The sequence below is a fragment of the Necator americanus genome, chromosome IV, assembly GCF_031761385.1.
Source record: "Necator americanus strain Aroian chromosome IV, whole genome shotgun sequence".
Taxonomy (NCBI): domain Eukaryota; kingdom Metazoa; phylum Nematoda; class Chromadorea; order Rhabditida; family Ancylostomatidae; genus Necator; species Necator americanus.
This window is the reverse complement of record NC_087374.1, coordinates 22,105,062-22,120,002: the sequence shown is the minus strand read 5'-3', so window position 1 is coordinate 22,120,002 and position 14,941 is coordinate 22,105,062. Positions and strand designations below refer to the sequence as shown.

The following is a 14,941-nucleotide window of genomic DNA, read 5'->3' as shown; positions in this document are numbered from 1 at the left end:
AAGAAACAGCGTTCCGAGGTCGTCCTCACCTCCCTCTTGTTCTCATATACCGCTATTTAACACACTTCCCGTTCGAAGATATATTTTAGACCGGTACAGGAAGAAATGAACGGAATCACCCTCTTCCCCACAATCTACGGCCCCGTATAGGCTTACCCGTGTGAAACCGGTACCACCCCAGATTCGTGGGGTGATGCCTTTAAACTGAGTTAAGTTTTTTTTAAACAACCATTTATTCAGCTTTGTTTTGTTGCCCTTCTCGCTGTTCGTCATACCACCTTTTTCCTTACCTTTTTTCTTCTTGCAAAAATTCTTTTTTTTTTGCAAAAAATTGAAACTTTCTTAACTGCTCTTATGGATTCTTTGACTGAGTTCAAAGTGGTGTGTTCATCAAAATGCGAATCCTTCAGTTGAGCGCGGAACTTTTTGAAACAATGATCCATTTGAAGGCATATTCATCAATCACGCTTCGGTTAAATTTTGAATTAGATCTGTGTGTGCGCAGTGGGCTAACTAGAATTCATCAAACTAAAACTGTTCGAAGTGCCCCCTTCGAAAGCATTTATACGAATTCTTTGGTATCGAAGTATAGAAGTATCTTTGGTAACAAAATAAAGTCTTACAAAATATGTTGGTATTATAGGCACAAAATAATGTAACAAAATAGGTATTAATCGATAAGTCTTTCCAATCCTTCTCCTTGAGCCATGAGACTCAAAAGTTTCGTTTTGTTTGTTCTACACAAGTAAAAGACACGATTGTTTCCTATTTCTGGCATTTCGTGTGCAATCGTTTGTCATATCTCTGTACGTTAACGATAGATACTCCGTACAAAAGCAAGAGCAGAGATACCGTGCTCCTGCGTGGCATGTTTCGCACCTTATCAGACGATGAGAAACGTCAATGAACTACGGAATAGGCGGGGTATAAGACGAATGCAGCGTAACGTTCTGCTTATGCCATTAACTGCGACGCAGCGCAGTTAACCATCGCCGTTGCCAGTCATTCACCCTAAAGATAAGTTGTCGCGAAAGCTGTGATACCTAACGATAAGCACCCCCTGATCCCCTTAAGTATGAAACAGATCACCTGTTTTCAAGTGTTACCACTAAAAATGAACCTCAACTCGGTGTGATGGGTCGAAATAAAAATATGAACCATGTGTTGCTGAGAGCAGTAAGCACCAAGCTGTTTCTCAACGTGGATTATGCTTCGTGATCTCGAACATCTAATTATTTTTCAAAAGATGTTTGGGGTTGCATGTTGCAGTACAGTCGGGTGAAAACGACATTAAGCACGGTGTAGTTGCGTAGGCGACTGCGTTCGCTAGCACTACTCATCGCTGCAGTTCGCGATGGTCCCACGTCGATTTCAACTGCTATCTCCACCTAGATCCTTCAAGCGCAGCCAGTTACGTAACTGCAGGCTTTTAAAGGCATCACCTCCCGAATGTGGGGTGGTACGGGTTTCAGATGGGTTATGCCTACACGGGATCGTAGATTGTGGGGAAGAGGGTGATTCCGTTCATGTCTCCCTACAGGGAGAGATGAACGGAATCACCCTCTTCCCACAATCTACGATCCTGTATACGCATAACCCGTACCACAGAAACACGTACCACCCCACATCCGTGGGGTGATGCCTTTAACTCAACTATAGCATGTGTGCGTGATTCGTGAGAGTTTATATGAATGTTTTCAAGAGGACCCAATATTTCTGCACATTCCGTCTGTGACTCCACTTCTCGCGCGATGCTGGTATGCTTCTAGCAAAGTTGATGGGTGGATGTCAAATTTCCTAGGATCACTTATCAATAGAATACCGTTTTGCCGTTCCATTCGTCCATTCTCTGTTCTGTTATCGTTGACGAAGAGGACTTCGTTTCTGAAAGGTATCGATTGTCAGTTGTCATGGTTGCTATTGTCACCCACAATCGACTCCAGTCAGAAATGAAATCGTTATCGATGGCAGGGGACCACGTCAGGCTTACCTTATTTGTCTATACTGTTCTTTACAAATGTATATGCATATTTGAGAAAGAGAAAAACAACGAAAAACACACCAAAAACAAATCTTTTTTTTTTGAAGACAAAATTATAACAATATTCGCAGATCACCAATGTGGGAGAAGAATTGATAGAAGAAAATGATAATCAATATGTATAGCATAGTTTACTCGGCACTCGCTTGTGTATGACTCTCATCGTGACGATGTTCTCGTACGCGAATCTCCTTCCTTTTTGAAGGTTGTAAGTGATTTCCGCTTGTCTTTGCTAAAATTACGAAATATCTTTTTATGTTTTATTCTATATTAAATTTGAAGCAGTAGTGTTTTCTCCCAAGTCTAAATGACTTTAAAATGCGTCCTTGAAAATTTGATGAAAAACTCCTCCGTAGTATAAAATAATTGCCTTTTCGCTCGATCAGGTGTGACATTTCGGTCGAACATTGAAGCTAACGTCGCCACTGGTAGTTGCTTTTCTGCATGCATACCATCAACCTGGTGAGAAATTGTAGTTATGAAGAGTGCAACAGTACTTACACCATATTTTGTGCAGAAATTGTTTAGATCAACAAATATGATGCGGTACAGAATATTCCTGACGAAAGTAATCAGCTTTGTGATAATGAGAAAGTGCGCTAACCGGATCCCAGTGCAGCGATTCCTCGGATAATTCTTCTTCGGGAGTTGCATTCTCCTCCTCACTTACGTCCTTTAACGATGGAAAATCTCCGGCATAAAATTAAATTTTTTCGTTTCTGTTTTGCATCTAACCTTCCATTCACTCATTGATGGTGTATCAGTTACTGCAGACCTAGTCGGTTTCGATTTTGCGAATGCTCGTCGAATCCGCTTCTTTGCTGATGACATCTTTGACGGCGATTTACGATCTTCCTACGGTAGATCGATCTTAGAAGAGAAATATTATGAACTGAGTTCAACTCACTAAATCTTCAGTTTGGATTGTTTTATGCTCGATAATTGGACACGGCGTCTGTATGCGGACGCTTTTCGTCTCCAATTCAGTGCTAGTCTCCACATCCACTTGATCAGCTTGATTTGTCTGCGATATCTGGTCCATAGTCACCGAAGACTCAGTTTGGCACAGGGCATCCTGACACACAGAAGAAAGTAAATTAAGAAATGACATCAAGGAAAATCTCAGCATTTGAAAAAGTTACCAGCAATGGCGACAGTGTTGTGAGAACTTCCTTGTCTACAGTTTCAACGCTAAACGTCTGCGTTTCCACATTATATCCGTCTTTCGCCTCAGTTTGCGTTTCCGACTCTTGAGAAGACACCTTGCCTTCTTCTGTTTGACAAGAAGTGTCTTCGACTACTTTGTCCACAGTTTGCTCCATTTTATCGGAACTGTAGCGAACAATTGCTGAGACTTCAATTACATTCTCGTGCCATAGTTAAGTGATTTCTTACGTTTCTAACGTATCTGTCTGACATGCAGTTTCATGTGCCAAAAATATGGGAATTTCGTTAGCCTCTTCCAACATTACCTGAAATTGTTTGCGTTAATCCGATGTTACGCTGCTAAAACAAAGCCAGTATACTAATATCTAAATGTTTTTAATACTCGAGAAAGACTGTTTATAACCAACTATTATCGCAGTGTTACTAATTTAATTCCTTTAATAACCACCTCCTCCGAAAGGAATGTGACGGATTATCGTCGTGTTCGTCGATTCTCAGAGGTGTCATTATTTGAATTAGGAGGGCGCCAATCTTTACGTGATCGGATTTACGCATAATTTTACTTAAGATGTAATTTCGCGCGAGCGGTTGCTCTGAAACGGCGCAGTTTTCTTCGCAGAAGATTCTTAGCGGATCATTATGGGATTTCTAGTAAGCTATCAACTTCAGATGCAGGGGAACAATTAGGCGAGCGAGTGAAGCGTGACCCCGGAGGTGTCTAAGGTGAGCCCGTAAAAAAGAGCACTAAGATGAGTACTAGGACAAGAAAGTCTTTCTAAAATCTTGCTACCTTATTCAGTTTGCTGATCGAATAATACGACAGTTAGATTGATCTCAGAATAATACCTGCTTTTGTACCATCTGTTCCAGTTCAGGCGGGGGCGGTTCGTCCTCATTACTGTGCTCAAAATTGAACAATTTCGGCATCCCTGCACATTAGTTTGATTCAATATGTGGACATCAAAGTGTTTATGTCAAAGTCTAGTTATAAACCAAAAATATGAAGAAAGAACTAAGAAGTTTTTAGTTTTGTCATAAAAGCACTTGCCAGTTTTATCATCTAAATCCGTGAGAATAGGCGGAATTTCAAGGCCTTTTGACTGCGCCTCTTGCTCAACTTTTTCCATTGCAACACGCTTCTTTTCTTTACTGAAACGGAAAATTAAGTTGTACCGGAGCTTTTGAAAAATGTTTCAAAACACATAGTTATGGAGTTCACCTCAAAAGAGGCATCAAATACTTAGCAGTCTTGTTGCCACCCCACATGCGCATCATTCCTACAGATGCGCCCATCTGATCGCCACCTGAAATATTCCTACAAATTCCAATCAACAACACCTATGTAGCACGTTGGTGAAACACTGGTGGACTACACTTACTTATACACGAGAAGCCATAGGAGTCACCGGAGGATCACAACTCTAGCTTCTACATGTGTAGCAGGGTCAAAACGACCTTAAAGGCAGCATACCACGAATCTGGGGTGGTACGGATTTCACGGGTCGTAGATTATGGAGACCGGGGTGATTCCGCTCATCTCTCCCTGAATCACTGCAAGCAGCCGGCCCTTGAATGCTGCTTTGTACGATGCCTTCTATTGCAGCGCGCCACCCTTGCACGCGTAGCGTCCCTTTCTGCCCACCGGAGCACTCCGAATTGATTTTCGACGAATCGCAGGGCGGAGGCGGCGAAAGGAGTGGAGCGTTGCAATAGATGGCGTCGCACAAAATAGCATTTGGTTGTTTACAGTGATGCAGGGAGAGGTGAGCGGAACTACTCCCGTCTTCATAATCTACGACCCCGCATACGGATACTCCACCTGAAATCCGTACCACCTCAGATTCGTGGTATGCTGCCTTTAAACTCGGTGCAGTTGCATAAGCAGCCGCGCTCGATGCAGAACAAAAGAGCTAACGGTCGATTTCGGACATGTTCTCCACTCATTCTGCTGTTGGAATCGCTCGCATCCTCCCGCTTAGGTAAATCGCTCCGCCTTGATCACAGCTGCCTATGCCACTGCATCGAGCTCAGCTCGTTTTGATCCGACTATGTCAATTATTTTGTCCTTAGTACTGTGAAATAAGATAACTATCAAGCAAAATCGAATGAAATAAGGATGAAGAAATCACTAACCAGCTGCCATTTTTTCCTGATATTCAATGATAATTTTCATCATTAAGTTGATGTAGAAGTCTTCGAGTGCCACCTAAAACAGTCTGCAGTACCACTGTGGTGCTTGCATGTAAGAAGATCCTAAGAAAACCAGCATTTATTATTATACCAGTCTGAGCGTCCGGCTAAAGCCGAACTTCAGACTTTCTGTAGTGTTTGCTTCGCTCGCCTTCACTGATCAACGAAAATTAATATTAGTGTTATTAGTTCAATGAAAGTGGACTTATGTATTTCCAGCAATCCTTCTTCCTTTTTTATATTATAACTAAATGCGAAAGATTTCATAGTCTTCTTTCTAAGCGCGTCAGTTCTACATTTGCACTCGAGCTTCAGCTTCAAATACTCCTTATCAATATATTATAGACAATATTTAAAAGTATCTCGCGAAATATGGGTTTTTCTCGTGTTTTTTATAAACGGTTATCAAAGAATGGTGTTTTGGCATAAAATGACGTGAAAGACATCATCCTACTGATAAAGATAACGTCCCACGTCAGATCACATAAACATCCTGCTACTATTTAAGCAGCCGTTTTCATGCGGGTTTCCCCTTTCTGAGGAAGGCGTGCTACCGAATTGAGGCAAACGAAGAAGGAAATAAACACGCGGAGGAGTCACAAAGGTGAAAAGCCACGGCTATGAAACATCCCATTTACCTTTTGCGACATGCACGCGAAGTTATTGCGCAGCATTTCGGTGCCGCGGGACCCGTCTCACCCCACGTTATAGCTATAAGGCGCCAGTGCGCCAATCCGACGCCGGGTGGACCCATACCCTCTTTTATATCCATCTGGCGCCGGCGCATCAATCCGACGCCGGGTGGACCCATACCCCCTTTTATACCCATCTGGCCCCGGCGCATCAACCCGACGCCGGTGGACCCGTCTCACCCCACGTTATAGCTATAAGGCGCCAGTGCGCCAATCCGACGCCTGGTGGACCCATATCCCCTTTTATACCCATCTGGCCCCGGCGCATCAACCCGACGCCGGTGGACCCGTCTCACCCCACGTTATAGCTATAAGGCGCCAGTGCGCCAATCCGACGCCGGGTGGACCCATACCCCCTTTATACCCATCTGGCGCCGGCGCATCAACCCGACGCCGGTGGACCCGTCTCACCCCACGTTATAGCTATAAGGCGCCAGTGCGCCAATCCGACGCCGGGTGGACCCATAACCCCTTTTATACCCATCTGGCGCCGGCACACCAACCCGACGCCGGTGGACCAGTCGCACCCCGTATTATAGCTATAAGGCGCCAGTGCGCCAGTCCGACGCCGGGTGGACCCATACCCCCTTTTATACCCATCTGGCGCCGGCGCATCAACCCGACGCCGGTGGACCCGTCTCACCCCACGTTATAGCTATAAGGCGCCAGTGCGCCAATCCGACGCCGTGTGGACCCATACCCCCTTTTATACCCATCTGGCCCCGGCGCATCAACCCGACGCCGGTGGACCCGTCTCACCCCACGTTATAGCTATAAGGCGCCAGTGCGCCAATCCGACGCCGGGTGGACCCATACCCCCTTTTATACCCATCTGGCGCCGGCGCATCAACCCGACGCCGGTGGACCCGTCTCACCCCACGTTATAGCTATAAGGCGCCAGTGCGCCAATCCGACGCCGGGTGGACCCATACCCCCTTTTATACCCATCTGGCGCCGGCGCACCAATCCGACGCCGGGTGGACCCATACCCCCTTTTATACCCATTTGGCGCCGGCGCATCAATCCGACGCCGGTGGGCCCGTCTCACCCCACGTTATAGCTATAAGGCGCCAGTGCGCCAATCCGACGCCGGTGCACCCGTCTCACTCCACGTTATAGCTATAAGGCGCCAGTGCGCCAATCCGACGCCGGGTGGACCCATACCCCCTTTTATACCCATCTGGCGCCGGCGCACCAACCCGACGCCGGGTGGACCCATACCCCCTTTTATACCCATCTGGCGTCGGCGCATCAATCCGACGCCGGTGGGCCCGTCTCACCCCACGTTATAGCTATAAGGCGCCAGTGCGCCAATCCGACGCCGGGTGGACCCATACCCCCTTTTATACCCATCTGGCGCCGGCGCACCAACCCGACGCCGGTGGACCCGTCGCACCCCGTATTATAGCTATAAGGCGCCAGCGCGCCAATCCGACGCCGGTGCACCCGTCTCACTCCACGTTATAGCTATAAGGCGCCAGTGCGCGAATTCGACGCCGTGGGACCCGTCATACCCCTTTTACACCTATCTGACGCCGGCGCACCAACCCGACGTCGGTGGACCCGTCGCACCCCCTCTTATAGGTATCCGGCGCCGGTGGACCCGTTGCACCCCTTCGCATAGGTATCTGGCGCCGGTGGACCCGTCGCACCCCCCTTTTTGAATTTCGTGACTGACACACACACACACACACGTGTGACAGAATAAGCCCGTTATTATATATCATGATTTCTCGCAAAACATGATTAGAGGTCTTTTCTGAGATGGCTGTTGGCCGTACAGTTCAGAGGGTAGAGAGAAATAGCCAGATCTAACGTAGACGTATATTAAAAAAAATTAAAACTAGAAAAATATTTTAAAAAATATAGAAAATAAAAAAATAGGAAAAAATTGTCACTTTTATTCGACCACTATTTTGGAAATTCAGCAACTGATAAAAAAAAACCATTAAATATAGTGGTATAGCGCGATACATTCTATAGCACTACTGTTAGGAATTTCAGGACCCCTCAGCACAGTAATGAAACAACTGAAACCGTTCCCTGTCTGATCGTCAAGGCTGAGCAGTAAATATATTATCATATATTGATATGATGTATTATACGTATATTGATCTAGAGCATGAATGGTGGAAAAGTGGAGAAATTGGAACCGTTCTTGTCGTTTCAAAAGTCATTCAGATCACTCGAATAATTCAAATGAACAGACGGCTTCCGCTGAATGAGTACATTCTCAAGCGCACCAAAAACTCGCAGTTTTTGTAGCCATCCTGATGCGAGTGGCGTGTTAGCACTGAATTCGTAGCAGTGGATCGCCCGCAGAGGACTATTGGTCGCATCATGTGTTTTGGGTGTTCAAGAAGAGCTCTTTTTGAAGTTATTTTTAAATTTGGTGAAGTTCGGTTGAAGGTGTTTAAAAAAACTCCAGATGCGTGTTTCGGTGGCAGATAGTTCCTCAAAATGGACATATTCACTGAACTATTTGGAATTTTATGAGCTTTAACTTTTATAAGAAAAACTGAGAGCGTGGAAAAAACGTTCAGCAAACCTGTACAACGTTTATACTCATGCTGACCAATGAAAGTCCAACAATCACAAAAACAAAACAAAGCACCATCATGCTGAAACACTTTGGAAAATATAGAAAATACACAAAGATGAAAAATGAATAAAGTGGACTACTTACTCCCTCCTCGCCACAGAGATATCACCCAAACCAATAGTTGACAAACTGATATACATAAAATAGCAGCTTTCAGCGTAAGTCCAGTCCTCCCATAACCCGAACAGTGCAGAACAAAAAAATATCCAACTAATAGTTATGCCAAGTGCTACCTGAAAAATGGTGAAAAAGCTCAAGGTAGGCTACTCGTCGCTATTGCATTGGTCACATGTATGTTAATGCACCTTAACACTCATCCGTGGCAGTTTTGGCTCTCCTGGTTCCTCAATGTCGCCAATGGATGGCAGGCTGCCAATTTCTGAAGCCAGAGACGAGATTTCACCGGTATGCGTTTCCCCTCGTTCAACCATGTCAACCTCAAAAATGTGAAAGAGCCAGTTTTTCAGTAAAAAGGTTTCGGGTGCGTTTACTAAGGAGTCGGTCGCAAAGCCACATAGATCAACTGCAGTATTAAGCATTGGAGTCGCCGTGGGAAATTGGGGGACGATCACCCATTTGCTTATTGAGAGTTTTAGAACGTAGATGATGATACGAAAACCCTGGGAAAAACGTTGAGGTCGTTAGGGTTTAGATTACAGAAACGAGCGTGGCTCCGACCAATTCTCCCTAGACTTTCTGAAAGCGTGTGAATCGATTTAGTCCAAGAGGTACGTTAGAATACGTCTCTTTGTACACGCTCCGGCCCCCTCTCATTGGTTTGGTTACTGTTCACTGGTTTTACTCGAATGGTCTGGTGGGAAGTCTTCATTAATTCTCGATTGCTCGCTCCTGGACGCGCACACAAGTGTGGCGCGTTTCAACTGGTTTCGTAGGAAAGAACGCTTCTGCGTCTTCTGCGTCGTTTTTTTGAAGTCAATTAGAGGAAGATGAGTTAAGAAAAGCTGGTTTCCGCGATCTCCCACCCGAACTCTAGGCTTTCCCTGGTCTAAGCATCACGTCGCCAATACGCTGCCTTTAATTAAGGATACAGTCACGGAAGTGCTCCACGACTGGTGAAAAACACGGAGAATAGAAACATAGGTAGAAAAGAAGCTGCAGAACAGGTAAATAATTTTGAAAAAAATCCCCTCAAACACTTACTTCATCTGCCTTTTGGATTCTTTTGGCACAGACACGAAATACGCCCAAGTATGCGCCAAAGTCTTCGATGTTCTAAGATAATACCACTTTATTGAAAGAAAATCCAAGTGAATCTAGCTTGAATAAACCTTGACGCAACCGTTGATGTTATTGTACAGAAATTTCCCCAGATCATTGAGGGTTATAAGCATCAAAGGAATACCGATGCATGAATAAATCACAGTAAGTATTCGACCAGCTACCGTAACACAAGCGATGTCGCCGTAACCTTAATGACATTAGGTTAGGACCAGTTATAGTTTAGATTGCTCAAAAAGAATTCCAAATGCATATGTAGTTAAGTCAAAGCGTAATTTGGCTTTGAGAAGAGAAGGAAGGAACCAACAAAATTAAAGAAATTAAAAGAGCGATAGAAAAGGAAGAGAGTCGTAACCAAAAAGAGACATATCACATTCTTTCTCTCTGCAAAGACCACAGTAAATAAACGGTTCTGGGTTGAAGTTGAAAAGATGATGGTGCCGTTATTCAAATTTTTCGCTACGAAAGGATCATCAAAAGAAGTGCTCAAGAACTGAAGCAGCCAAAAAAAGCGAACAAAAAAGTGTTGAATTAGTAAGCTTACCTATCGTTGTAAAAAGAGTCCCAGAATAATACATTGCCGACATTAGACTCCATTGAGATTCGTTACTTACCTGGAAAGATGTTCCTTTGCTTCAACTTTTCCTGTAAACCTTTATCGAAATAATTGTAAGGACAAAAAAGTAAGTGATAATCGATCCCAAAGTGCAAAGTGAAGCAAGCATCCAACGAGCGGATCTTCGATCGTATTGCAGTTTAATGTGTAGAGGCACATGGATACCGTAGGACTCAGTGTCCAGCAGGATCCTCTCGTGTATTACCTACGGGTCTCGGGGAAAACGTAGGTGGGGGGAGGGGCGGGTGGTACTCAGTGGAACCCATATTTTTGGACACTATATCTAACTTTTTCTCTTGTTAACTTTAGCTTAAACGTCGTAGACTCTAAGAATAATTCTTAGGTCTTAGGGTTCCGACTGATTTAGTTATGTACTTATAAATATAAAAATATATAATGGGGCGGGTGTAGTGTAGCGGTTAGAGGTTCGGAAACATGCATGCTCAATCGGAGGTTCGAGTCCGCCCTAGTGCTCACCAAGGCTTTCATCCCTCCGGGGTCGATAAATTGGTACCATACTTGTCTGGGAGAATAAAAACACTGACTTGACACATCGGTCAGCCCCCACAAGTCATTGTGTAGGCCAGTTACACGTTCGTTAACCTCAAACGATTCTGAATTGAAGTGAACGTGGACGCGCATCCCAAGCGGATTGATTAACGCCATACACTTTATTATTTATCCTTTATTCCAGAAATAAGGGCGCCACTGAGTGCTCCCCCCCCGCACTGCATTTTACCCCGGGACTCTTCACTGCACTACATACTGATGACGACTGTACTTTGGCGCCCTCGCGAACTTTGTTCACTAAACATTAGAACATCAAGGATGAGGGGTACGGGCTGCATTGGAGCAAAAGGTCTGCAAAGGCTCACGCTACCTATCGATCACAGACGGACATCAAAAACCGTTGTGGCATTCTATTTTTTCTGCTCCTTTCGCAGTTTTTTCCAGTAAATTTCATTTTCAGCGAATTCATTGTGATATGATGTATGGTCCACAAAAACCTAGTTGTAATCTATGCACTGAGCTCATAGATCGATAAATTGAGAAAGATCATGAGGTCATTTACGGAGAGGGGAGGAACGTAATGAATGAGCCATTTGCAGCACAGTTATCGTTTTTCTTTCAACACACTTCACTCTCATAATGTTCAAGCTAGGAACAACAAAAAGAGCAATAGAAAAAAGGAATTTCACAGTACCGAAAACCCGAGTTTTTCTTGAAAATGCTCGACTGCATCATCGATAAATCTTCTCCGCACTTCTCTTCTCCTTGCCGCTCTATCGCTAAGTATCTCATCCATGCGACGTCGCAGAAGTTCTCGTTCACGACTGAAAACGTTGTTTGAGTAGGAAAAATCCTTCTTGAGGCTCCTTGAGAACGCTTGCAGGCGTTCTGAAAATAACATTATAATAGATCCGAATCCACTCACATATATGTCTGATACTGTTCGTTCTTCGCGCTTTGATCTGTTGAAGACTCAAGTAAATAGAATATCACAGAACCGATCCCCATATAGAACATGATAAAGAATAAAGGGAATAAGTGCTTAATATGATAGCGTTTGTACAATGTTCGAAACCGCTCCATGCACGTTTTCGGCGGCTCTGGTTGAGAAGAAGAAATGGTTCGTGGGAAATCATGCTGAAAATTTCGAATGTAATGATTAACTTGGAAACTCGTGGGAGTTAACGTGGATTCACTAATTCCAACTTTTCGCTTCTGTACCACACCTCAAGTGCAGATTCCCCCTCCCCTTCATGGAATCTAATCATCACTGAATGTGTCCAGTCGGATGAACGTGATGCTCCTTCGATTAACTGAGGACATATGGAACTGAGAAGTTGTGTTACGCAACGAAAGAGCGACCGTTGCTGTAGACTTGCCACGTTAATGGTCCCGTCAAAACGACTTGCAGCTCGGTGTGGTCGCGTAAGTAGCTGCGCTCGATGCGGTCCTGTGGAGATAGCAGTTGAGATTGAATTGGGACCACTGCTAGCTTCACTTGGGCTACAACGATGAGTGCTGCTAGCGAAGAACCCAGTCTGGTCAAAACGTCATGAAGCTCGGCGCAGTTGCGTAACGCTCGAAACAGTGCGCTGAAGCTTAGCGGTTGGGGTCAAGAGGACGCTCGTCAGCACCATTCACTGCTCACGATGGTTCCATCTCGATCCCGACACCTGGCTCCAGCACGCCGCTTTGAGGGCAGCCTCTTTCACAACTGTCTTCGAACGTCAAGTCTTTGTGACTGGACTGTATCTGGCGTTCGGCGTCGACCCACGCCATTCGCTGCAGCTGCTACACGGCACGGACATGAGTATAGAGGGAATTATGCTTACAAACCACTTACAAAAACACATTGTTTTTCTTAGATCAACGTCCCAAGTAGCATAATCGACCCCCATCGACCGTGAAACGGTTGAAAACTGAAAACGCCATCCAAAGGTGGCACATTCGCGTGACGTGTTGATTGGGACAGGCTGTTACGCAACAATTCTCACTATGTCAGTCGCAATCGCCCAAAAATTCACTTGCTTCGTACGAATTTATTTTTCTTTTCATTTATCATGGGGGATTTGTCTTATTTATTTATTTGTCCATCACAATTCATTTAGCTGTACTTTTTCTTCGAAAAAACTCACATGCATTACTGTAGTACCCGCTTGCATACTAGGCGTGTGTGACGCTTGTGATGCTCTTCGTCCTCGGCTATCCGGTGTCTGAATTTGTGCATAAAGAAGGATTATGTGGAAGGGTTTTGTCCATCACAATGACTCTCTCTTGATTATAAGATTCTTTTTTGTGTGGGCGCAGTTCATAGTTAGTTTCAATAGAGCAAACACTCCTAAAAACTCTTTTTTCTTCCTTCTTTTTTAAGAGTAATTTTTCGTTCTCTTTTCATACTTGTGTACATACGATCAGAATCAAGCTATAGTCGTGATCATAGCAAAGTCTTCATTTGTTGCTATCTTTCTATCGACTATGTGTCACTGATGCGACTAAACAATTCGGCATGCGAGGATTTGATCGACGACATACAATAAATTCTCTTAGAACAAAAATAAAAGTCTCGTCCCCCTCCCCCCACCCTTCCCTTTGAATTATTTCTGATGTGTTCTCTTCCTTGGTTAAAAATTCCGATTTTTAATGGGTAATCAGATCTTTGGAAGCAGCATTGCACAAAGAGTAAGGGTAAATCAATAATTTATTGATTTCCGCACTTTTTTCTGTTGTCTTTAAACACCGAAAACAGCAGCGATCTTCAGTCGCCCACCCACAACCGACAAATGCTGCCTGCAACGAAGCGAGCCTGTTGTATCAATGATTACACTACGAATTTCATCACATGGCTTCTATGATGAGGAGAACTGAGGGCGTGGCCAATCCCTCACTCCACAGAAAAACTAATAAATCAAACGAGCATGAGTGTGAATCATGCTATTGTGTTCGAGAATGCATCGAAGGAATCACCTGAGACGGTGGTCGGAGAAGATTTGACGAGTGCGGATGCTGTGTGTTGGATGGGCGCTGGCCGGCGCCTGTGGCGCGTAACATCATCGGCATGGCTGTCGTGAGATTCTGATTTGCGTTTCGATAGGACTACGCAGCCTGAAATCAATAAGGAAGTGCTGAAGGTGTTAAAAGTGATTGGGGAAAGAAGTTCGAGGGGATCTGGGAGTACAAGAGAAAGGAGAGAATTGACAAGCTGCTCCAAATGACAAACTACCAGATGTCAGGTGGAGATGCATGATTGTTGAAGGACATGACAGGTGTACAAAAATGATTAATTGCTCGAGAAATGCCCGAAAATTAGCGTGCTGTTTTTTCTTGTCGAGGAAATCATCTCAGCCAAAACTATAACTTACTAGCAATGGAACTCCTTGAATTTTTTTTTCTGTACATAAGACCCACGATGTGTTTGACTCTATAAATCAGCGATTTTCTTTCAAATGTTACGTAAATTCAATACAAAACCTTTGATGAACCGAAGGACGAGGGAAAATTGCTTTCGTTATAAATCACATTTGTAAATTTCTAATTAAATATTAAAAGAGGGCTTTTTTCCTTTGATAGATCTAGAAATTTAAGTTTCAAAAGACGGAAGGTCAAATGAAAGGTTGACTGTTACTAAGATTAAGACCGGAATACAGCTACGTCAGAAGGGAAAGCTATGGAAAAGAATAAAAGTAGAGTAGTTTCGAAAGATGAGACTTCGCTACGAACACGTCGATTATGGTTGGAGTAGTAGGAGGTTTGTACATGAATGATTTTACATGAATTTTAATGGAAATAAAGATCTAAGATTCGTTTTACTTAAGGATTCTGTTAGTCAGTCCATCTCCTGACATCTGAAACAAAGAAAAGGTCATTTTAGTTTAATGCGGGTGGAA

General features: G+C 44.2%; 1 protein-coding gene across 2 annotated transcripts; it reads right to left on the bottom strand.

Annotated features, from left to right (window-relative positions):
• Positions 1 to 2,200: 2,200 nt before the first annotated feature.
• RB195_002324 (uncharacterized protein) lies at positions 2,201 to 14,114 on the bottom strand (the record flags this gene model as incomplete). Of its 2 annotated transcripts, none has more annotated exons than XM_064199530.1 (21): positions 2,201 to 2,273; positions 2,412 to 2,500; positions 2,646 to 2,714; positions 2,777 to 2,896; positions 2,949 to 3,116; positions 3,184 to 3,373; positions 3,437 to 3,513; positions 4,055 to 4,137; positions 4,257 to 4,357; positions 4,428 to 4,512; positions 5,342 to 5,414; positions 8,639 to 8,711; positions 8,777 to 8,925; positions 8,998 to 9,129; positions 9,854 to 9,925; positions 9,982 to 10,121; positions 10,476 to 10,545; positions 11,752 to 11,881; positions 11,983 to 12,194; positions 13,193 to 13,270; positions 14,022 to 14,114. In XM_064199530.1, 21 exons carry the CDS (start codon positions 14,112 to 14,114, stop codon positions 2,201 to 2,203), a joined length of 2,277 nt encoding a protein of 758 aa, XP_064055410.1. The 2 variants fall into 2 exon arrangements, with proteins under 2 accessions (XP_064055410.1, XP_064055411.1); XM_064199529.1 differs by lacking the exons at positions 13,193 to 13,270; positions 14,022 to 14,114 and adding exons at positions 12,284 to 12,560; positions 12,706 to 12,836.
• Positions 14,115 to 14,941: the final 827 nt, after the last annotated feature.